The following is a 23,895-nucleotide window of genomic DNA, read 5'->3' as shown; positions in this document are numbered from 1 at the left end:
GATCATTTTGAATTATAATTCTATACTCAAAAGCATTTGTAACCCCTCCTAAGTTGGCAGATGATACCAAGTTTATAGGTGTACTCTGTCATTTCAATAATGGCATAATTGAAGATACTGGACCAAGAACTGATCCCTGCAGAACTCCATCTGTTATCAGTGTTTCACAGTCATGCTGGAAGGGAATAACTACTTTCTGGGAATGGTTATCCAAACAGAAATGTCCTCATCTTATCATAGCTCCATCTAGGTTGTAATCCCCAAGTTTTGCTAATGAGAACTTCATATCTGGGTTCTACAGCCTGGAATTGTATTTCCACTTTAGCTTGTCTGTTCCCATGGGAGTTTATTTGCAGGTGGGTCCAAATGTAAACACCCCAGTATCAGCTCCCAAGTCAAGAGGAATGGTTCAGACATAGGAATCTCCCATTTAGCTCCTTCTCCCCAAAGAATAGCAGGTCCCTAGCTAGGGGACCATTTCCTTTTCCCATTTTTCTACCCTTAGGCTGATGATGGGCTGGCTCACCACAGGAAACTGGCCTCCAGCCCCCTCCAAGCTGGAGATCCTTTAACCCAGTGGTCTCCAACCCTTTTAAGTACAAGATCACTTTTTAAATTTAAGTGTAATCCAGGATCTATCTCAAACTCAATTTGCCCTGCCTCCTTCCTGCCCCTTCTCCAAGGCCTCACCCCTGCTCACTCCATCCTCCTCTCCCATCCTCACTCACTTTTACCATGCTGGGGGCAGAGGGTTGGGGGGGGGGAGGGAGAGAGGGATGTGGACTCTGATCTGGGGCTAAAGGATTTGGAGTGTGGGAGGGGTTTTGAGCTGAGCAGAGGGGCAGGGAGTTGAGGTGCAGGATGCAGGCTTTGGGAGGGAGTTTGGGTGCAGAGGGACTCAGAGCTAGGGCAGGAGTTTGGGGTGCAGGAGGCGTTCAGGACTTGGGCTGGGGTTTGGAATGCAGGCTCTAGCTGGGCACTGCTTACCACAGATGACTTCTGGGTTGTGGTGTAGGGGACTAAGGCAGGCTCATCCTTACTCTGGCCCTGCACCACTCCCAAAAGCAGCCAGCCAACTCCCTTCATCACTGCCATCCCCTCCCTCCGGCTCTGTGGAGATGGAGTATAGGGTGGTGAGAGGGGCACCCTGACATCAGCACCTTCTCCTCTTCATCCAGCAGCAGCACATAGGTGCTGCAAGGGGCCGATAGCCTCCTGGCCAAATGTGTCAGGATCACCTGTAAAAGGCTCCAAGATGGACCAGGAGATCCCTATCTACTGGGTGGTGACCACTGCTTTAACCTGTCCACAAAAGCTGCCAAGTATCTGTCAAGCTGCTAGGCCCCGCCCTCACTGTAAAAAGCTTCCCCTCTTTCAATGCCATTTAACTTGTCCTGGAAACTGACCTGAGCCCTATGCAGCAGGCGCAGCAGTTGCAAATGGGAGCGGCTTTGGGACCGCGAAGAAGCCGCAGACTGCCAGGGAGCTGCTGGACGCAACCATGTTCTTAGCAGGGTAGTACGCTCCGGCTCGTTCCTCCGCCTTTCCCTCCATCTGCGCACACAGCTCCTCTGCCCTCCCCGGCTGCGGAGCCGAGTGGTGAAGCCCAGCCCAGGACTATCACCCAGCCCTTGTGCACTGCTACCCAGGCATCACCCAGAGCAGCGGCGGGAGGAGGCGCCAGGCAGGCAGCCGGCCGGCCGGCTTCCAGGCATCTGCGTGCGCTCCCAGCTCTTTCCACACCCCCAACTCCGCGCGGAGCCTCCCCCGCGCTCCTGCCCCGCAGCCCCGGGACCAAGCCATGAAGCAGGCGCTCATGGAAGTCATGAGGATGAACAGGATTTGCAGGATGGTCTTGGTCACTTGCTTAGGATCCTTTATCCTGGTCATCTTCTATTTCCAAAGTATGTTGCATCCAGGTAGGGCACCTTCGCTCGCTCTCCTGCTCTGCCGGCTCCGCCCGGCTGGGTCACGCCGGGCCACTCTGGCTGGCGGACGGGGCGCTACCCACCGCGGGCATCGGGCTGCAATAATGACTCTGTGTTTCCTGCAGCCAGCATGGGCGGTAGTTTTTCATCCTTTTTGTGTCTGAAAGGCGGGGGAAGGGGGAGTGAGATAGGGGGGATTGGTAGGGGAGTAGAGAAGGGATGTTTGAGATATTGGGGAGCTGGAGGATTAGTAGGGGATTGGGTGAGGGGGGATTAGTAGGGGTGGGGATATGGGGGTGAGATTAGTAGGGGGTGGGGTATTGGGGAGCGAGGGGGGATTAGTAGGGGATTACAGAAGGGGTGATATTAGGGGATTGTGGTATTGGGGGATTATTAGGGAATTAGAGGAGCGACGTTTTGAGAGGATTGGGCTGGTGGGTGGACGCAGGTTGTGATAGTGGAGGGATTATTGGGGAGGGGAGAGCGGCTGGGGGTGGGGGGGGGGCAGCGCGCTCTGTCGGAGGGATCAAACTCGGGTTGTGGACAGCGCCGAGCGCGGATGCTGTGAACTCCGGGTCCGTGAGCTGCAGCGCCTGGGAGCCTCTCAAACCTCTGGCCCCGCCGCGGATCCTCGTACGGGGGGCTAAGCAGCTCCGGGTTGTACTGCAAACTGGGCTCCCGGTGCTGCTTCCCCTTTGCCTCGGGGGGCTGTGGTGGTACCGGGACTCTTGGGGGGGGGGGGGGGTGGGAGGGGCGCCCTGATCTCCGCCCCCCTCAGCTATGGGGATTGGTTGGGGGTGCGCAGAGAAGTTCTGCTGCTGTTCCCCAGGCTGCTAGCTCCGCTCCTGGCTTCTGCTTCCCTGGGGGGACTGCTGGGGCTCGGGGCGCTCTGCGCTGGGGAGGCGCCGGGGCAGGCGCTGGCAGCGCGCCTCTGCGAGGGGCGTGTGCGGGGGGTCCCCTGCCTGGGGCGCAGCAATTGCTGCTTCCTTGCCTCTCCCTTCGCACCCGGCGGGTGAGGGAGCAGCAGCGCTGGGGCGGGGCAGAGGCTGCGGGTCTGTGGCGGGGCTTGTGGGCAAGAGAACAGAGCGTGAGTGGCGGGGACCCCCGGGGACAGGAGCGCTCCGGGGTGGGAGGCGCTGCCCTGAGCAGGTTGAAGGTTTCCTCTCACTGCGGCGTCAGCTCCCGGCAAGGTGCCTGTGATCGCGGGAGCCAGCAGGTCCTGGCCGCCCTCCGCCCTGCCAGCATCCCCCCCCCCCAGCGATGGGGGGCACGCATCAGAACTAGGGGAGCCGGAGAAATAAGCTCCACTCTTGGCCTGCAACCCCCGCAGCCCGCGTTTAAGGGAAGGCATGGAGCGCTACACTTGTGAAATACCACAAGCGTCCCAGTCCCTGCTTGAGCCTCGCTCTCCAGTCTCGCTGTAGGAAGATCCCACAGTGGCTTTTTCAAAACGAATGGCGTGATGGGCTTATTAAAAGCCCTCGAGTGTCCCTGGGGTGCTGGCACAATTTCTGGGGGTGTTATCGAACCTGCGAACCCTGAAGACCATGCAAACCGCTTTGGGTGGGGGGCGGTAGCACCCCTAGTTCCGGCACTTCTAGCCAGACCCTGCGGCCCCTGCAAGTGTTACTGTGAACTTCAGTGAGCGCGTGAGCGAGCTCGGTATTTTATTCATCGGAGCTCCACGGGTTGGTTTCCCTTTTTATTTGCCAATTTCTTTTCTCGAGGTAGGGTTTACCGAGGCTGCATCCATCACTAGATCCATGGGAGGTTTCCCCTAAGCAAGGGCTGCAGAATCTGGCCAGTGGCTGCAGAAATAATTTATGAACCAATCCTGTGAAAATGTAGGCAGGTGTTTGAACTTTTAAACACGTGAATTATCCCACTGAAATCCATTATCTTAATGTGTGTGGGGGGGGGGGGAAGGAAGGGGGTTCAAGGGAATAACCCTGGGGTTATTCAACAAATGTAGCTTGGAGGTGCGGATAGACGTGATGCTTGGATTTTGGACTGGCAGTGAAAGTTCCGCTGTTACTCCACACTGAAGAGCACCGATGAAATGATTCCCTCTTTCGAAGTAGATTAAACCGTTTATATGCAGTGTAGGTGTTTCTGCAACCGCTTAGGAGCCAAAACAATGCAAAGGGAGCTGATAATGTGGCCTCACAAAGGCTTTTGCTCTGAGTGAAAGTGTTTGCCTTGAAACTCTAAAGACTTAACATGCACTTGACTAAGGCTGTGTCTAGACTGCAGAGTTTTTTCGAAAAAAGTAGCCTTTTTTCGAAAACTTCACCTGCGTCTAGACTACAGTTGTGTTCTTTCGAAATTAAATCGAAAGAACAAGGCTTTTCTTTCGACAGCGGTACTCCTCATTTCACAAGGAATAACGCCTTTTTTCGATAGTGCTCTTTTGAAAAAAGGCACTATGTAATGCAAACTATGCTTTTTCGAAAAAGAGCATCCAGACTGCCTGGGTGATCTCTTTCGAAAAAGCAGCTTGCTTTTTCGAAAGTACTGATTGTAGTCTAGATGCTCTTTTTCTAAAGAAGCTTTTTTTGAAAGTATCTTTTGAAAAAGCCTCTTTCAAAAGCCTAAGGGTACATCTACACTTCACTGCTCTTTCGATATTCTGAAATAGCACATCTACACTTCAGGGAAGCCTCAAAATTAGTCTGAGGCTGGCTTCCCTAATGTAGCTGTGCTATCTCGATTTAGAGCCTCAGGAGTCACTGGAGAGGAATAACTTAGAATAGTCCTGGTGAGGGGCTATTTCAAAATAGCAGCAGTGGAATGTCTACACATGCCTTATTTCAAAATAGCTATTTTGGAATAGGCGTTATTCCTCATTGAACGAGGTTTACAGATTTTGGAATAAGCTGTCTGTTATTTCAAAATTATTTCAGAATAACGGAATGGCTGTGTAGACGCTCACATTGTTCTTTCAAAATAATGCTAGTTATCTTGAAATAACGGTGCAGTGTGGACGTATGCTTAGTTGCCCCAAAATACAAAAAAAATGAGAACTACTGCAATGCGCTGTATTTGAGCTCTGATTCAAAGTCGATGGAAGATGACCGAGAGGATTCCAGACTTCAGGGGGTGAGGTTTGGGTCAGGACCTGAAAGAGGAAATAATCGGGGTTCGATGGAGCCACTAACAGGCCAGCTGATTTGGCCACAGTGCTCTGGGTGAGGCTGGAATGTTTGCACAACCATGGCTTGATTTTAATTTAATTTTGGTGCTAGGGCCCTTAAAACGAATACACATCCCAACTACTGCAACTCTGTAGTTTAGCGTCTGATGGCACAGACAGACCAGTCTGACTTTAGTTCTTAAGATTTATTGTGTAAATGGAAACCCTCGGTGGAAATGCATTGTGTAGTTCCATGTAGGAATGTGTTGTATGTGCATTCATATGTTGGAGGAAGCGGTGGGGAAGGGCTGAGCCTGTCCCCATTGGAGCCTATTGGGAGCGTTGCCACTGATTTCAATGGAAGCGGGACCTAGCCCTAGAAAATTAGTGTGAAGTGCAGCTCTGCAGCTGCTCCATGCACAGACCTTTCATTGACTTCAGTGACAGTTCTACATGCAGAGTGACTGAACGAGGGGGAAGAGGGAGGGCAGAAGAATATAACTTGCACTGACGCGTGCTCTGACTCCCCTTCCCCCCCAGGAGAAACAATGGGGAAGCTGACATTAAAATACTTATTAGAAGAAACACTGAAAGATAGATCACATGAAAACATGTGTGTTCAGCACCCTCCTTCCCCTCTTATCACATTTAACGTTGTCACTAAACTGTGGATCATCAAAGCAATCTTCATTATGGCTCTTGGAGTCACTAAGCATTTACATTATGAATTGATAGTATTCTGATGCAATTGAGTTAAGCTTTTGTGGTGATGCCTAGTCCTCATGAATACTTCCCTATCAGATGGTCTTCAGCTGCTGCCTTCACAAAACTTGGTACAGTGTCTTTGCCTGTTGAATGTATTCCATTTCTTTGCCCAGCTGGGTTCCCAACTGCCAGCTAGTCTCTCTGAACTAATGTAAATTTATGGTATCATATATTTTTCTATCTTCCAAGTACCATTTGCTTTCACTGACTTCACTGGAAGTTCTCAACATCTAGCAGAGTTGGGGCCCCACCTGCCAATCCTATATTGAAAGGCTTCAAAATATACTGTAAATAGTGGCAGTGCATCATTTACAACCAATGTAATTTTTTTATAGTGGATATATTCAGTGGGCAATATATTTGTATGTTAAGTCAGATTAATTTTCCTAGCTTCAAATAAAATATAGTATTAAAACCGGGAATCTGAACTCAATAGTCCGGAGGTGAAAATGCTTTTCTAGAATAAATTTTTGATTATCTCCAAAAATTATTAGATGCTTTTTCTAGGGACTGCTGAGGATTACGCTTTTATTTTCTACCTTATTTTAAAACGATATTTAAGCTGAGATTTCAAAGTAATGCCAAGGATTAATTTAGAGACTTAACAGAAGAAAATCATATTGTAGAATTACTATTGGTTGGATAATATAAATCTGCTTCCTGTTCATACAAGTTTATACTGTTGTTGTAAATGAGTTAATGTCAGTGAAGTTGCTCCTGATTTACACCAGCCAAAGTGCAATTGCAACCCAACCTTCTGTCTCTAAGACAATGTTTGCAACTTTTTTTTTCATTAGTGGTCTCTTAAAAAAATGTAAAATGGGTGTGCAAATCCCTTTGGAAATCTTAGACATAATCTGAAGATCCTGAAGGGTATGCAGACCACGGGTTGAAATTGTGTGTACTAAAGCACTTTTATGATTGCAACTAGTTCTGCTTTGTGTGGTATATATCTGCGATGTAAACACTGTAGAATTTTCAGAGATGTTTAATTGGGACCATATATATTAGCTGGTAAGGTAGGTGTAGAGAAATGAAAGTGCAATGTGCAAAAATCTGTTGTTCCAAGAATTAACGTCTATTTGTTAGCTTACCATAACACAAACCTATGTCATCTATGTTGTGATAGAAGCGCACACTAGCCTACCATTCTTGTATAAACTTGTGATAAGAGTGTATGTTTGGTTTTTTTTAAACTCCAGCAAATTTGGTTTAAGCAAAAGCGAATTGTGTAATTACACCAATATCGCATACAGGCAGTCCCCGACTTACGCGGATCCGACTTACGTCGGATCCGCACTTACGAACGGAGCTTTCTCGCCCCGGAAGTCGGGGCGAGAAAGCCCCGTTCGTAAGCTGCTCCGGTGCCCCTGGTCTGCTGGAGACCGTCTCCAGCAGACCGGGGCACCGGGCGGGTTCCCGCGCTTCTGAGGCTTTGCCAGAGCAAAGCCTCGGAAGCGCGGGAACCGCTGCTGCTGCCACTTGGGTGCCGGTGCCTGTGGTCTGCTGGGGACGGTCCCCAGCAGACCACAGGCACCAGGACTGAAGCCGCAGCCGCGGGGGGGGTCCCGCGCCTCTGAGGCTTTGCCAGAGCAAAGCCTCAGAGGCGCGGGGAACCGCCGCTGCTGCCGCTTCAGTCAAAGCGGCAGCAGCGGCGGTTCCCCGCGCCTCTGAGGCTTTTCTCTGGCAAAGCCTCAGAGGCGTGGGACCCTCCCGCGGCTGCGGCTTCAGTCAGGGTGCCTGTGGTCTGCTGGGGACCGTCCCCAGCAGACCACAGGCATCCAGACTGGAGCGGCAGCAGCGGCGGTTCCCCGCGCCTCTGAGGCTTTGCTCTGGCAAAGCCTCAGAGGCGCGGGACCCCCCGCGGCTGTGGCTTCAGTCAGGGTGCCTGTGGTCTGCTGGGGACGGTCCCCAGCAGACCACAGGCACCCTGACTGAAGCCGCAGCCGCGGGGGGTCCCGCGCCTCAGAGGCTTTGCCAGAGCAAAGCCTCAGAGGCGCGGCACCCCGCTGCCGCTGCGGCTCTGCTCCCCGTGTCCCTGGTCTGCTGGGGGGGGGGGGGGCGCAGCTAGTGTGCTCCCCTCCCCCCCAGCAGACCAGGCTTTTGTTTTGGACTCTGGGGCAGAGCAGCTGGGGCGCTGCCGATTGGTCCTGCAGCGCCCGTGGGCACTACTGGACCAACCCGGCAGCACCCCAGCTGCTCTGCCCCAGGTCCTGATTCAGCCGCTGCTGGTCAGTTTCAGCAGCGGCTGAATCAGGACGTCTGGGGCAGAGCAGATGGGGTGCTGCTGGGTTGGTCCAGTAGCACCCCAGCTGCTCTGCCCCAGGCGTCCCCAAGTCAGCTTCTGCTGAAACTGACCAGCGCTGACTACAGGAAGCCCCAGGCAGAGTTGCTCTGCCCCGGGCTTCCTGGAATCAGCTGCTGATCAGTTTCAGCAGCAGCTGACTTGGGGACGCCTGGGGTTCTTAAGTTGATTCTGTATGTAAGTCAGAACTGGCGGTCAGTTTCAGCAGTGTCTGAATCTGGACGCCAGTTCCGACTTACATACAGATTCAACTTAAGAACAAACCTACAGTCCCTATCTTGTACGTAACCCGGGGACTGCCTGTATTAGACATGTTAATATGAAGCCAATTTGAGAGGAGTTGCACCAGCAATGAATTTTGGCTCAAAGATTCCTCAGGTTGTCTATGGAGTATATGTGTGGGCAGCTGGGGCTGAAAGTATTAGGAGCTTTCAAACAATTCAGCTTTTTCTCTTTCACATATTTAAAAAACAAACAAACCTTGAAAGTCCCCCATTTGAGTTCAGGCAACAAGAAGCCAACAGTAAAGTGATCAGCCTTTGCACGATGGTTCATCACTCATGTCACTCATGCTATTTATTTATTATTTATATAATATACTACAGCAGTTGGTGTGTTGAGACACCTCACAATTAATACTGGTTAAAAATCTTCCACCAAAACTTTTTCTCAATGGAAAATTAGGTTCTAAACTTTCCATGAAGTGTCATTCAATGGAAATTTTAGTTTTGATAAAAATCTCCCCAAAATCAAAATTTTATAGGGAAGGGGAGAAAAGAAGGAATCTATTATCCCATAAACTCATAATACATACTAAAATACGTACCATTTAAAGAATTCTAAATGTGATGCAAAAGAGTGAGAAGAGTGTCAGCAACAAGATTTTCCAGTGAAATAACAAAACTAGTATCTCTCTTTAAATAGTTAAAGCTTCAGGTCTGAAATACCTTTATTTCCTGGAATCACAAGTTCAAACCTCAGTGGGGTAAATCAGTCCTTAATCTGTTAAGATCCACAACTGAACATCATAGAAATCAGTGTATCTTTTGACTGGGACATTTAAAAACCAAGGTAATGAGACAGGTCATTTGCCTAGGATGAGTATGTGTAAGCTCTTTACAGTAATAAGCACTTAAAATAAGAGCAACCAACTAACCATAAGTCGGTAGATGGGTTTCTTGACTCTATGGAAGAATGCAGTGCACATCTTTGGCAATGAGGTTCATATACCCATGTGCATGGGGAAACTGGGTGCATTGTACTCCTTCATCTCTCTGCTCTCTATGTCTCTCCTCCCCTGAAAGCCAGTAGTAAACTGCTCCAAATTAATACGCAGTGACTCAAGGTTTTATTAACTTTGGCACAAAATCCTTCCTTGCTGTGGAACATGCCCTTTAATGAAGCTTCTCAGGGCAGCTGCTCTCCCGGGAAACTTAGCTGTACTGATGGCTGGCAGTGGCGTGGGGAAGAGTGTGTGAGATTGCAGAGACAAAAATGCAGCTGGGTGTAGGTTTTGGAGGATCCTTGATATCTATGGGCTCTGGGGATGTTGAACTCACTACCTGTTCCTATGGGTGGAAACCACAGTCTGCACAGCAAGATCTGGTGGAAACTGAAGGGAAATCTGTAGAATTTTCCACTGCCTACAACATGGATTTTTCCATGTAGCAGAGCAGTCTGCTCTCCTGACTATTCTGCATAGATATTGAAGTTCATGGGACACTTCTGTAAATGTTTGAGAGTCTTTGTTTAACATTTTTCCTCTCTCTACTGTTGTTCCACAAACTATGTGGTGGTTGACTTTTGCTCTCTAACCAGAAGGATGCTCCATTTCATTGCAGCTCTGTCTGCATGTGATATTAAGGTTTTATGCTCCTGCCCATCACCATAGTATCTGAGCCACTAACCAGTTATTAATGTCACCTTTTTGTTGCTATTAGTCCATTGTTTGAATAAATGCTAGGTCTTTCTTTTAATGAGAAAATATGGCCCACACTGTACCACCATCGACTTCAGTGCAGCTCCTTGGAGAATCTACCATTATTTTAACGTGAGTTGGCATGTCAAGCCTTCTGTGTCAAGAACACTGGTGGCCCTGAAATGCTCTGAGTTGGGCATCTTTGTGCTTTGGGGAATCTTCTTTAATATTAGCCCTCACTTTTAAAGGGTAGCTTTTTCTTCTTTGTATGTATGGATATAAATATAGCTTTTTGGAAAAAACACCCACTATTTAATCTTTTTATTTTTTATTTTTTTATTTTAAAGGCCTGTTATTTCTGGAAATGTTGAAACCAAACTTACAGGGTACCACCCATGGCTACTTTCCATTAAATTTTAAATGGTCAGAACATCTATTACTCCATAATTACTGAATCCAAAAGGTAAATTGTATAAGATTTTAAAAAAGCTCTAAAATATTAACTCTCATTAGTACAGACATTTGCAAAACACCTTATAAATATTGTGGAAGTTTGTGCTGACTTTCATAGTATTAATGCTCTATATTACCTGTCAAGATTTGGCTCAAACTTCATTTTTTCCAAGACCTAAAAAAATTCCGTTCCTATGAAACTTTTATTTTTTCTGTAAGAAATGAACACATAAATAGATGTATAAAACAGAAATGTGCAGTGCATAAAAACATTTATAAGCTTGGTTAAGTTTAACCAGTGTGTCAACGACTTCACGTCTGTGCTGGGTGGGCATATTTTCTGAATGCTTAAATTGTTTCCATTGCTTTTTTGCAGTGACAGAGTGGTTTATCTTTATATGAGACATGTAACTTTTTAAAAGCAGTTCAGAGAAGTGGAAGAAGCGGGATCCCTGTTAGGTTTCCTAATGCCTGCATTTCAGTACGGTATTTAATTGGGTTTTTATATGTAACCTGAGATACAACATCAGATCCCTGCCTATATGGATGCTTCATTTTGCCCTTGTGTGAATGTCATTAAATAATATCACAGTTGCCTCTCTGAAGTCTTTTGAGCAAAAAATATGTATTGTATATCTCCCGTCATCTGAAGAAGTGGGCTGTGCCCATGAAAGCTCATGATACCACCTACATGTTTTGTTAGTCTGTAAAGTGCTACCAGACCATTTGTTGTTGTTGTGTGTTTTTTTTTTTAAGGTAATCCTAAGACATTTAAGTAGAAAGGTGGGGTTGGGTATGGAGACACAGCATCTTAAATTTGATATAATTTTACTTGCAGATAATTTGCATTGTTTAAGGTAGTTGCTTGGGTTCTTATTTAACTATCTTAAGCATGAATATTCTTACGTATACAGGCAGTCCCCGGGTTACGTACAAGATAGGGACTGTAGGTTTGTTCTTAAGTTGAATTTGTACGTAAGTCGGAACTGGTGTCCAGATTCAGCTGCTGCTGAAACTGACCAGCGGCTGACTACAGGAAGCCCGAAGCAGAGTTTCTCTGCCCCGGGCTTCCTGGAATCAGCCGCTGATCAGTTTCAACAGCGGCTGAATCTGGACGCCTGGAACAGAGCAGCTGGGGCGCTGCCGGGTAGGTCCCCGCAGCGCCGTACCTCGGCACTGCGGGGACCAACCCGGCAGCACCCCAGCTGCTCTACCCCAGTTGTCCCCAAGTCAGCCGCTGCTGAAACTGATCAGCGGCTGATTCCAGGAAGCCCGGGGCAGAGCAACTCTGCTTCGGGCTTCCTGTAGTCAGCCGCTGGTCAGTTTCAGCAGCGGCTGACTTGGGGACGCCTGGGGCAGAGCAGCTGGGGTGCTGCTGGGTTGGTCCAGTAGTGCCGAGGAGCAGCGCTGCGGGACCAACCCAGCAGCGCCCCAGCTGCTCTACCACAGGCATCCGCGAGAAAAGCCTGGTCTGCTGGGGGGGGGAGGAGGTACACTAGCTGCGCCCCCCCCCCCAGCAGACCAGGTTGACGTGGGCGGCGGGACCGCCCAGATGCGCCGCGGTTCCGCCGCCCGTGTCCTCCGCGGCTTTGCTCCGCGTCTCCCTGGTCTGTTGGGCCCCACCCCCCAGCAGACCAGGGAGCCGCAGAGCCGTTTTTCTCGCCCTGGAGGACACGGGCGGTGGGACCGCGGCGCATCTGGACGGTCCCGCCGCCTGCGTCCTCCAGGGCAAGAAAAGCCCCGTTCGTAAGTATGGATCCGACATAAGTCGGATCCACGTAACTCAGGGACTCCCTGTACAGGAAAAACTTCAGATGTGGGTTTTGCCCAGGAAAGCTCATGATACCATCTACATGTGTTGTTAGTCTTTAAGGTGCTACTAGACTACTTGTTGTTTTTAAGTTTTTCCTGTTACAGACTAAATCGGCTACCCTTCTGAAGCTTATATATATATATAGTTAAATAGTGTGTATGTGCAGTTTAAGGGTCTTGTCCAAAGCCCATCAAAGTATACAGGAGTCTTTTTGAGTTCACTGGGTGTTGAATCTGGTCCTAAGAAAATAAAAATATTTTGAATCTCAAATATGTGTTTGCGCAAATCATCCCATGCTTCAAGAACAACACACATTTCTAGAGTGTTAGATTTGATATTTCATTGATTAACAAGGATAAAAAAGTCCATTAGTAAACACCATTTTTTATTTTCAGTGAATGTGCCTTTTCCTCATGTAACTCAGTTGTCCTGTCTCTTTGTGAGTGGCGTGGATTTCATCCTTTATAGTGGATATTTAGATTACAAGACTTTGGCTGATTCTCCCCCCTTCTTATTATTTGTATTTGGTCTAAGATCAAGGCCTCATTTTCTAGACACTATACACACATCCAGTAAAAAGATGGCTCCCTGCCATGAAGAGCTCACAGTCTAAGTAATAGAAGATAAAATAGACAAACGGAAGGTTTTAGGCTCTAGTTACTTCTGTAGCATTCCTCCACTCCTCCTCCCTGTTTGGGGCTGCTCTGTTCCTTTTTTTTGGGTATAACCACAGGAGGATATGCTCTGACCCCTCATTATCGGTTGTTTACTTTGGCATCTGAAAGCCAAGGCTTAATGAATACATTAGGACTCCATTGTCGAGTCATTAACATGACATGCTGCAGAATTTCAATTCTCTCTCTTCTCTCCTCGTCTCCACCCCATTTCCACTGAAGCCAAATGTAAGCTTTTGAATCTGGGCTTTGTTTTGTAACCTTGTTGACAAATGAAAATGAGTGTAGTGACTTTTATGGCTATTCAAATGCCAGGGGCGGCCCTAGACTTGCTGCCAGCAACTGGTGCCCTAGGCGGACCATGCAATTGGCACCCCGACCTCCAAACCCCTCAATGATATTGTGCCACCTTTTGTTGCCCCATTTAACTTGGCACCCTAGGCGACCACCAAGTTCGCCTATATGGACGGGCCGCCCCTGCCAGAGTCTACTGATAACTTGCTCTCCATATGTGGATTCCCTACAGCTGCTGTGCTGCCCTGTGGTACCATCACACCGCTTGCAGTGGGTTTGGAGCTATTGGATCCATGTAAATGTTCATCCCTTACCTCACCCCTACCACTGCTGGCTTCCTTTTGTGGTACTCAGCCCACCCAATGAAGACCTGGGATAAATCCCCTTCTTGGGGATGCAGGAAATGCACAGGCAGCCAGAATAGCTCCAGCTCACTTCTTCTGCACATCCCCTACACTGGCCCTAATCCCACTCTGACCCAAAGAAGAGCTTGGGTTAGCTGGAAGGCTTTGAGATGGCCTCTTTACTTTCTAATATACAAATGAACTGCTTGTCTATGTGAATCGGATAGGTTCGACTGTGTTAAATAAACAAATGTCCTTACCTTAAAGTGGAAAGAATTTTAAATACTTCACTTACTTTTAACCATGTACTCTTTCTGCTTGCTGTTTGCACTGCACTCAGCTTAGACAATAAAAACAGACTATCAGTTCACTTTCCTTTTTTATATACTGGTTCTTATGTCCTAAATGTGAGGCTGTGATGGTTAGCTTGTAGGCACCAGAAAGGAATATTCATGAATGAATGAATACATTGTTTCCATTGGAAAATTTTATATTTCTGTTGCTGAAATTGGAACTGGTTGAAAAAATGGTTTGTAGGATTGGGGTTTTTTGTTTTTGTTTTTGTTTTTGTTTTTTTTAAGGAAAAAATCATTGAGGGTTTTTTCCCTGAAATTTGAAATGTTGATGGAAAAACTTATCAATTTCTGCATGTTGTTAAACAATTGCCAACTCCAGTTAGCCTTTTGTAAAAAGTTGTTTGTTTGATTCCTCTTTTCCATACAAAATTTATAACTCAGGCTTACATACCCCAAATCTGTTAATGTCAAAGCGCACACTTTTTCAGGAGGGCTGCTGAAAGAGCTAACGTTGTTCAGACATGCAGTGTTGAGGGAAAAATTGGGAATTTTATTTTATGCTAGCTGTGTTCTTAAGATCATATTTTTTTATTTGATAATATTTTTAAAATAATTGTTAGATGTGCCTGGACTTGTAATTTTACTAACTGAAAAATTTATTCATGTAATGTTCCTTTTAAGCTAAATTTCAAATAAGTCCATTTTAACAAAGGTATACATTTGAAGATGAGCTGCTCACAAAAATTAAAGGCATTGTATATTCATCCAAGGCAGGAAATGAGAATGCAGTTTTGTAAACTGCATTAGCTTAAATTAGGAGAGATGTCATCTTTCAAGGTAGTATGAATGTTATTTGCACTGTATTATACACAGTGAAAGATGAATTCACATCCTTCTGCCATCAATCAGTGGTGCTGTGCTTTCATACGTGCATGAAGGAACTTAACAGCACGTAATGGGAGAAGTGGAAAGTGTAAACAATATGTTTGAGCAGAATTTCTCGCTGCTTTGTAAATCCACTGCTATATTTTGTGAGACAGTTCCTGTATCCAAAGTGTACTGTTAAGGGGACTGGACTGCGGTCATGGAAGAACAAGACATGATTCTGCAGATGTTTGTGTGTTCTTAATTCTCCTGCGATGAGTATTCCCACTGATTTCAAGGGGATATTCCTGTGACTGAAGTTAAGCGTGCTGTGTTTTGCAGGATTGGGGCCTTGGCTGGTTTCCCCAGGAGGTGAGAAAAGGGCTCAATCTTTCTCAGCTAGTCTGGTTCTGCAAAGGAACCACTTCTCCTTTGAACCCTGTGCACAGGCTGGCAATCATTGTCTCAAACTGAAAGATGCCGTTCTTCGTAATCTTCATATCAAAAGATTGTGTCTTTTTATGTTCCTTGGCCGGGCTGTGGGAGACTATCGTTTTTAATTGTAGAGTTCATACAAAGAATAAAAGGCTCTGTTGGGTTTCAATCCATTTCTCAAACACATTGTGTTCAATACAAAGCAGAGAACTATGTTCTTTTACTTTTTTTTTCTTTTTTTTTAAACCAGCATTTGCTATTCATTTATAGACGGTCCTGTTACTGGTGCTTAAAATGTATGTATTCTAAAACAATGAAAATTGGCAGCTTTTAGGAAGGGTTACTCTTTTTTAAGGGTTTAATTCCCTTAACAGATGGTATTCTTTGTAACTGGTAATTCACATACTTCATCTTTGTCAACAAATTTGGATTGTGTAAGGTGGGCAGAAAGCATTTTAGTGCTTTTAAAGTGACTAACCTGTAGGGAGTTGGGGATTATGGGAAGATAGAGGTGTAATTAATAAGGTATTTATAATAGGATCCCTCAAATAATCTCTACCATAATGTCTTATCTTAAAGCAAAGAGCTCTAGAGATTTAAAACCCTTTAATTGCCATTTGCATTATTGTACTTACATTTTTATTGGTATGCAGCTGGGACAGTTTTCTGTCTGTATTATTATCTTAGTACACCTAAATGGAGTTGCATGTGGAGTAGTACCAGGAATCGATTATACACCCTTCTGGTAATCTGTAATAAAGCAACTCTTGGCAGATGTGGTAGAGGAGAATTTTAAATAAGCTGCAGGGGAAGGAAATAAAATATTTCAAATATTAAGCATGGAAGCTTTATGTTTTGGGGTTGTGGGTATGAAAGGAATAAAGCTGGCCCATTTTTGATAGTGCCTTCAGTATTGGTTATGCTTGGTTAGCTTTGAAAATTAATTAGACTTGTATGTTTCCAGATGAGAATCAAACTATGTTTAAGAGCCTAAGCCTGACAGTGCTATTTTAAGTGGGGCGGCTATACACGGCATGGGGAGGGAAAAGTGGCAAAACTACCTCTCAAATGTGCACAGATGGTGTTACAAATCAGTGTTAATATCCACGTATGCTCTGGTTCTAAGCATTGCCATGTATCATTCCCTTTGACAGATAATTCCTGCATGAGAGAGAAGTAATATTCCAGGATATGAGCAAAGGGTCTCTTGGCAGATTGGGGATAATCATGCGGAACATGCCTCCTGATCTTTATCCTACATGACCCTCCCTACCCTTGCTGAATGCCCCTCTACAGTCTCTGTTCTGGAGGTACTACAAAGTGCTTTCCTCCCTGAGTTTGAGACAATAACAGGTTAATAATAGGTTGGACACATACTGTCCAGCAATTTACAGCTGTATTTTTTTTTTTTTTTATCCTGCGCCTATTCACAATGTCATCCAGAAGGGGCTTTGGGTTTTAGGGCTGTCATGAAAAGGGTAAATTGATAGGACGGTTTAGTTTGCTAGAGTGTTGACTGCTCATTGTCTCATCTATTGTCTGTTTAAAGTCAACTGAAAGACACCCAATGACTTCAGTATATTAATTCTATATTTACACCACTGTATCTGAGAGTATGATTTGTCCCTTCTGTGTTCCCTTCCCTCTCTGTGGGATAATAGCCTCATTTCTTCTCTCTAGTGTCTTATTTGTTTTCAGCAACATACTTATTAGACCTCTTCTATATTAAAATGAACCATGGCTTTTTCCATGGAGGCATGTGTTTTTAAAGTACTGAAAGTTGCACTATCATCTATTATTTAAGTGGAAATAATACTGACAGATTAAGAATATAGTCTGCACATAGTCCATTCATATTATTAGGTGCACTGGTCCTGCCATAAAACTGCATATGCTAGCAGGAAAGGCTTAATTTTTCAGGTATGAAAGCAAAATAAATAAATAAATAAATACATTTTAGCAAAAATTACTAAAAAATCTTCCTAGGCTTGGATTTCAATATATTAAATAGATTGTAATGGTGAATGGTAAGACAGGCATGATTTAATTAAAACAGAGTTTCTAATTTGTCATTCTGGATCCTGTTTTGGATTTCAGAATGCATTAATCTCTTGTTGTCTTGTAACACTATGCATTTTCTGAAAATGTTCCAGAGTGGAGAAGGGACAATTCTGTAGATGATGCCAAAGTGTTAGTAATGGCACCGTTATCGAAGCAAAAATATACACAAGGCCATTGTATGTAACCTAGTGAGGGGCGAGGCTAGTGAGTTGGCCATATGAGCGCCCCTTCTCTATGGGCCGCAAGATTGTTATAACCAAGATGATCTCCCAGGATAGAGTAGTTTTGCTAACTGTGCTTGCATACCTAGAATTTGCTGATTGAACCATGGCAGCACTTTGGATGCGGAGGGAGAGCACAACTCTCTCACAATGTTGTGTGCAATCAGCACACACCTCACTTCACGTGCCCTTGCTTAAAGTGTAATACTGGTAGGGAAAAAACCTACCACTTTGGAGATGAAAACCAGCGGCATCTGGCAACACTATGCATGGGCAACAGGAAACAAAACATCTCGTGGGCCACAAGTTGCCCACCACTAGTCTAAACAGTTAATTCATTCCTAATGATTTTCAGCCTCCTGTTTGCGTTACTATCTGAAGATTGCGTTACTTTGTGCGTTACTATCTGAAGAATGCCAAGTGACCAGTATGGTAGCACATTACTGTGAGAATACTTTGTACAGTGAAAAACGTGCTTTGTTCCCCTTTTCTGTCTGATTGGGCACCTCTAGTAACAGGTAGTCATTCTTGCTTGTCCAAAGTAGCTGGGGTCACCAATTGCCCATCTCTGCACCGAGTTTTCTTCTTGCTGTTTTCTGTGACTTGCAGGCCCTTTTGCATGCCTTCACATTCACTAGGGTATGGTGGGGAAACCATGTAACGGCATCTTGTTAAACAACGTCCTTCTAGCTACAGAGTCTCTTCATTAAGATTATTATTTCAACCAATTCTGCTGTTACAGAATTTCTCCCCAGTGTATTTCTACATCATAAGGCTGGGAAACTTTGCTGCTTCTGGGCAGCCCCCATAAAGTCCTGCCGACTCCATATGCCTCCCTGCCCCGGTCCCATCGGCCCTTGGGGTTCTGCTGTCTGCCAGTCCCACACCTGATCCAGGGTTCTGCAGATGCCCCAGCTGTGGCCACCCACTACAGAAAGGATGTGGACACATTGGGGAGGGCCCAGAGGAGGGCAACCAAAATGATTGGGGGCTGGAGTACATGACCTACGAGGAGGGGCTGAGGGATTTGGGCTTATTTAGTCTGCAGAAGAGTAGAGTAAGGGGGGGGGGATTTGATAGCAGCCTTCAACTTCCTGAAGGGAGGTTCCAAAGAGGATGGAGACAGACTGTTCACAGTGGTGACGGATGGCAGAACAAGGAGCAATGGTCTCAAGTTACAATGGAGGACATCTAGGTTGGATATTAGGAAAAACTATTTCACTAGGAGGGTGGTGAAGCACTGGAATGGGTTACCTAGGGAGGTGGTGGAATCTCCATCCCTAGAGGTTTTTAAGTCTCAGCTGGACAAAGCCCTGGCTGGGATGATTTAGTTGGGATTGGTCTTGCTTTGGGTAGGGGGCTGGACTTGATGACCCCCTGAGGTCTCTTCCAGCCCTAGGATTCTATGATTTTTAGTTCCATAAAAGAAGCTTAGAATTAAGCATCAAATATGATTCTTTTCAAGGGGTTACAAAGAGCCCTTATCATTTATGATAGTGCCTTTAATCTCAGGGTTTCAGAGCACTTGGATTGCATGTGCATTATTACTGGAGAGGATGCATGGTCTAGTAAATCTGACATGGACCTGAGAGTTTGGAGACCTGGTCTCTTATCCCAGTTTTATCACTGATTTTCTGTGTGACCTGTATACTTCTGTTTCATCCCCATGCTTTATCTGTCTTGACTATTTGGACTGTAAGTATTTCTTGCTATGTACAATGCAGTGCCAATTTGAGTGGCTGCCTCTAGCATATATTCTAATACAAATAGCTGCTGAATCCCCATAGAGATGAGGAAATGGAGTTTAAGGCTTTGTTTATGCTTAAAAGTTCTACTAGTATAGCTAGACTGGGAAAACCCGGCTAGTATAGACACGCTTACGCTAGGGAAAAAAGTGCATGCCAATAAAGTGTATACTTAGTTGGCAAGTAAAGGAAGCTATGCCAGCAAAAGCACTCTTTGGCTTGACTGCTCCTGCACTAGGGAGTTGGCATCAAAGCTATTTCATTTAAAAAAAATGGTGCCCCTGGATAGTGAAACCATTAAGTGTAGACTTGACTTGAGGAGATTGATCTCATAGTTCCACTACACTACTGATTCTGCAATACTATGTGCATTACCATGCCAGGCATGATGGATAACTTTTAACCATACATTAAAATATCACTGATATGGGAAGATAGGTTGGCGTAAAATCTCTGCAGTTCTGCTAGTTCAGCTTTTATTGCAATTTAAGAGCAAAAGTCACTAGTCCAAGTTACACTTGCTGATCTCAGAAAGGTAAGTAAGATACATGAAGTATGTTTCACCCATAACATCTTGACTGATGCTTTTACAGACTCTTCCATTCTCCCAACTCTGCTCAACATCTGATTTGCCTGTCTGTTTTATATATTGGTGCTTTCTAAGTGGATGTGCTCAATGAGACAAACTCTTTACATACCTTCTTGCTAATGTATTTTTTTTACCAGCTGAAGGCAACACAAATTAAGTTGCCTATTGTGGAAAAACCTTTTAGTTTACTGGTCTGCAGCAGAAACATAATTGTACTTCAGGTAATGCCATTCCAAGATGTGAAATTGATCATTATAATTAACAATTAATGAGACAACAGTGGAGAACATTTTGGCCTCAATCCTGCAAATGCAGCTGAGAAACTCTCTGCATGTATGTAGTCCTGCTGAACCTGGGAAAAGTTACTTACGCAAGTAAGTTGTGTGTAGGTTTGGGGCCTTTGTAAAGCAGAGTGTGATACTTTAGAACAAATGAAATGCACTAAGTGCTGTCCAAAGACAAGGTGTTTATGAATTATTATTCCCTCCACCCCCTGAAATACAAATATCTAAGCCCTTCCCACTGCCAGACATGCACACTGGGAAATGTACCTTTTTACCATGAGTACTGAATGATCATCTACTGCAGAACTGTTCCAAAATTCAACAGCATAAGACTTGCCAGATGACGGAGGGCAAGTGTTCCATTTATTCAAATAGCCAATCTCTTAACCTTGGTTTACACTAGGGAGTTATTTTGAAATAACAAGTGGCGCGTCCACACTACCAAGCCTATTATTTTGAAATAAGGGTCTGGTTATTTCGAAATAACTCCTGCTTTCCACGAGGAATAGCATTTATTTTGAAATAGTTATTTTGAAATATCAGTAGGGTGAACACTCCACTGCTGCTATTTTGAAATAACTAGTCCCTAGAGTCTTTCAAAGTATTTACTCCCCAGGGCTTCCTAGGGCTCTAAGTTGAGGTAGCGCAGTCACATTAATGGAGCCTGCCTCGGACTAATTTTGAGGCTTCCCCATAACGTGGACATGCTATTCTGAAGTTATTTTGAGAGTTATTTCAAAATAATTTTCTAGTGTAGACATGCCCTGACAGTGGCTAGTGCCAGAGGAAGGTTCAAGAAACCCTGATGCTGGGAAGTGGAGAGCTGTAGAAGAACTTCCTAGAAAATAAGCTTTTTTTTCCTAGTCCCACCTTTTCCCTGTCAGCTTCTTCCCTGAAGCTCGAAGAACTTTGCTGTGAGTGTCTCAAGATGTTGCTGATACTGGATTGCCACTATAGCTTAATTGCATTTTGTTGCCTGATCTATTGAGTCAAGATTAATGAAATATTCCCAGTTAACACTCTGAAATGTGGTAGGTTCTTGTCCCAAGATCAGGCCCAGTATTATTACAATTACTGTTTTGGGAGCTCTGTGGGCAGAGCAGTGCCAACAACACTCATGCTCTGGGAAGACCTTTTTGTAACACAATGTTTTTACTACCACGATGAGATCAATAAGTAAAATAAGGCAAGTGAGATAATGCAGGACTGTAAGAGCAACCTGTACCATTAACCTCTACTCACTCTGTCTCAGGGAGTGTGCTAGGGGAGAGGTGGATTCTACTTTGATTCTGGCATGGTGATAAAGAACTCCAATGACTGTACGTGAGACTAAATGTTTACTAGGCCTTGATGTCCCTTCTGCACATGTATACATAGCTCTCTCTCCCCTTAGCATACCTTAACTTCCACTCTGTCATGTCAGGGTGTCCTTATCCTATAGGGTAGTATGTTAATTATGCTCATTAACGTATTCATCAATTGAATTATCATGGTTATCTGTAGTTAGGCATCTGCTGATATTCCCTCAAAAAAACCCAATAGTGTAAATCAGGGCTACTCAATATGTAGCTTGTGGACTGCATGCAGCCCAGGGCCCATTTGTTTGTGGCCCGTGGTGCAGTTTGGCTTTACGCAGGGCTCAACACGTGGCCCACAGGTGGGATCCTTTGAACATGGCCTCCACCGGGAACACGCTCCACAACAGTGAGGCGTCTCCCAGGCAGGGTGAGCATTGAAAGACGCTAGTGGCCAGGCTGGCTGGAATAGATGGGTACAGGGGTTTTCGGCATTTCTAGCCTGCAGGGAGGAGGTGCCGGGGAGTGCTGGGGCATTGTGTGAAAGAAGCTATTTGCATATACATGCAACCACACTTACGCTGTAGCCCTCAGCATGCGCTGTGAGTGTGATTGTGGGCCCCGGGGCTTCCAAAGTTGAGTAGCCCTGGTGTAAATAGTGCAAACTGCCTTCTTGTGGTTACCTGTTAATAGTTCTCAATGCCTGTGATTATTACAAAATAATGAACTAAGCCTTGTGCCATTTTGTGATTTTAAGATCACTGTTTAGTTAGCTTAAACTAAGTAAACTTCTCAACAACTACTCCTGGTTAGACTATTCTATCACATGCTTCTATGACATAGAGATCTCTTGTATTTTTGTTATCTGTCCCTTCCCATTTATCCTTATTCTGGACTTATTTAGTGTATAGAAGAGAAGGGTGAGGGGGGATTTGATAGCAGCCTTCAACTACCTGAAGGGGGATTCCAAAGAGGATGAAGAGAGGCTGTTCTCAGTAGTCACAGATGATGGAACAAGGAGCGGAAAGAACAAATGACAGTCTCAAGTTGAAGTGGTGGAGGTCTAGGTTGGATATTAGGAAAAACTATTTCACTAGGAGGGTGGTGAAGCACTGGAATTGGTTACCTAGGGAAGTGGTGGAATCTCCATCCCTAGAGTTTTCTAAAGCACAACTTGACAAAACCCTGTCTGGGATGATTTAGTTGGGATTGGCCCTGCTTTTAGCAAGAGGTTGGACTTGACCTCCTGAGGTCTCTTCCAACCCTATGATTCTATGACCCTTTATTTCCTACTATGGCTACAATTTGAACGTTCAAGATGGACCACTTCATATGTTCAATTATTGTCTAAAAATACGAGGAGACTTGAACTTCCTTGCTGAAAATAGCAGGGTTGTATCATGTTTATGTTCTCTTGTAGCCGAAGGCATTTTAAATGCTGAGTATTACATAGCAAATTGGAAAAATGTAGCTCTCCCATCCTAAAGTGATGGTATTTAGAAACTGTTCTACAGCCACATCAAATACTGCATATATGGAAATTAAAGGAGCTGATTCTGAGCAAACAATGAGTGTTAATGCATCTAACTTATGTTGCAGCCTTTCATTCTCCATTTGTTTTGGGTGGATTGGCAAATGGGTTTGTCATTGTTAGCAACAGGCCCCCCCCCCCCAAAAACACACCCTCTCCAAAAAACCACCCCCAAAGGTCACCTGTCCTCCGACTTACATACTTGGTTTTAAATGCAAAGAGTCAGTGGTTGGTTCTCCCTTGTCCTCTTTACTCAATAAGCAAGGAGGAATTTCATAGAATCATAGAATAATAGGTCTGGAAGGGACCTCGAGAGGTCATCGAGTCCAGCCCCCCCGCCCTCAAGGCAGGACCAAGCTCCGTCTACACCATCCCTGACAGATGTCTATCTAACCTGTTCTTAAATATCTCCACAGAGGGAGATTCCACCACCTCCCTTGGCAATTTATTCCAATATTTGACCACCCTGACAGTTAGGAACTTTTTCCTAATGTCCAATCTAAACCTCTCCTGCTGCACTTTAAGCCCATTACTCCTTGTCCTGTCCTCAGTAACCAAGAGGAACAAATTTTCTCCTTCCTCCTTGTGACACCCTTTTAGATATTTGAAAACCGCTGTCATGTCCCCCCCTTATCTTCTTTTTTCCAAACTAAACAAGCCCAGTTCATGAAGCCTGGCTTCATAGGTCATGTTCTCTAACCCTTTAATCATTCTTGTCGCTCTTCTCTGTACCCTTTCCAATTTCTCCACATCTTTCTTGAAATGTGGCGCCCAGAACTGGACACAGTACTCCAGCTGAGGCCTAACTAGTGCAGAGTAGAGCGGCAGAATGACTTCACGAGTTTTGCTTACAACACACCTGTTGATACAACCTAGAATCATATTTGCTTTTTTTGCAACAGCATCACACTGTTGACTCATATTCAACTTGTGGTCCACTATGACCC

At 45.2% G+C, this 23,895-nt stretch overlaps 1 protein-coding gene across 3 annotated transcripts in view; it reads left to right on the top strand.

Annotated features, from left to right (window-relative positions):
- The window catches only part of CHST11 (carbohydrate sulfotransferase 11), a 274,744-nt gene that overhangs the window by 26,938 nt on the left and 223,911 nt on the right, over nucleotides 1-23,895 (top strand). The window contains exon 1 of one of the 3 annotated variants that reach the window (XM_006137994.5): nucleotides 1,550-1,904. The exons of 1 other annotated variant lie outside the window; for it this stretch is intronic. In XM_006137994.5, coding sequence (XP_006138056.2) covers nucleotides 1,802-1,904 — 103 coding nt within the window. In that variant the 5' untranslated portion in view covers nucleotides 1,550-1,801. Of the gene's footprint in view, nucleotides 1-1,549; nucleotides 1,920-23,895 lie in introns of those variants that run through there. One more of the 3 variants, XM_006137995.5, reaches the window with a different exon arrangement.

Source organism: Pelodiscus sinensis, chromosome 1 (genome assembly GCF_052426305.1).
Source record: "Pelodiscus sinensis isolate ZL-2025 chromosome 1, ASM5242630v1, whole genome shotgun sequence".
NCBI lineage: Eukaryota > Metazoa > Chordata > Testudines > Trionychidae > Pelodiscus > Pelodiscus sinensis.
Note: the sequence above shows the minus strand (reverse complement) of the source record. Positions and strands in the feature narration are given on the sequence as shown.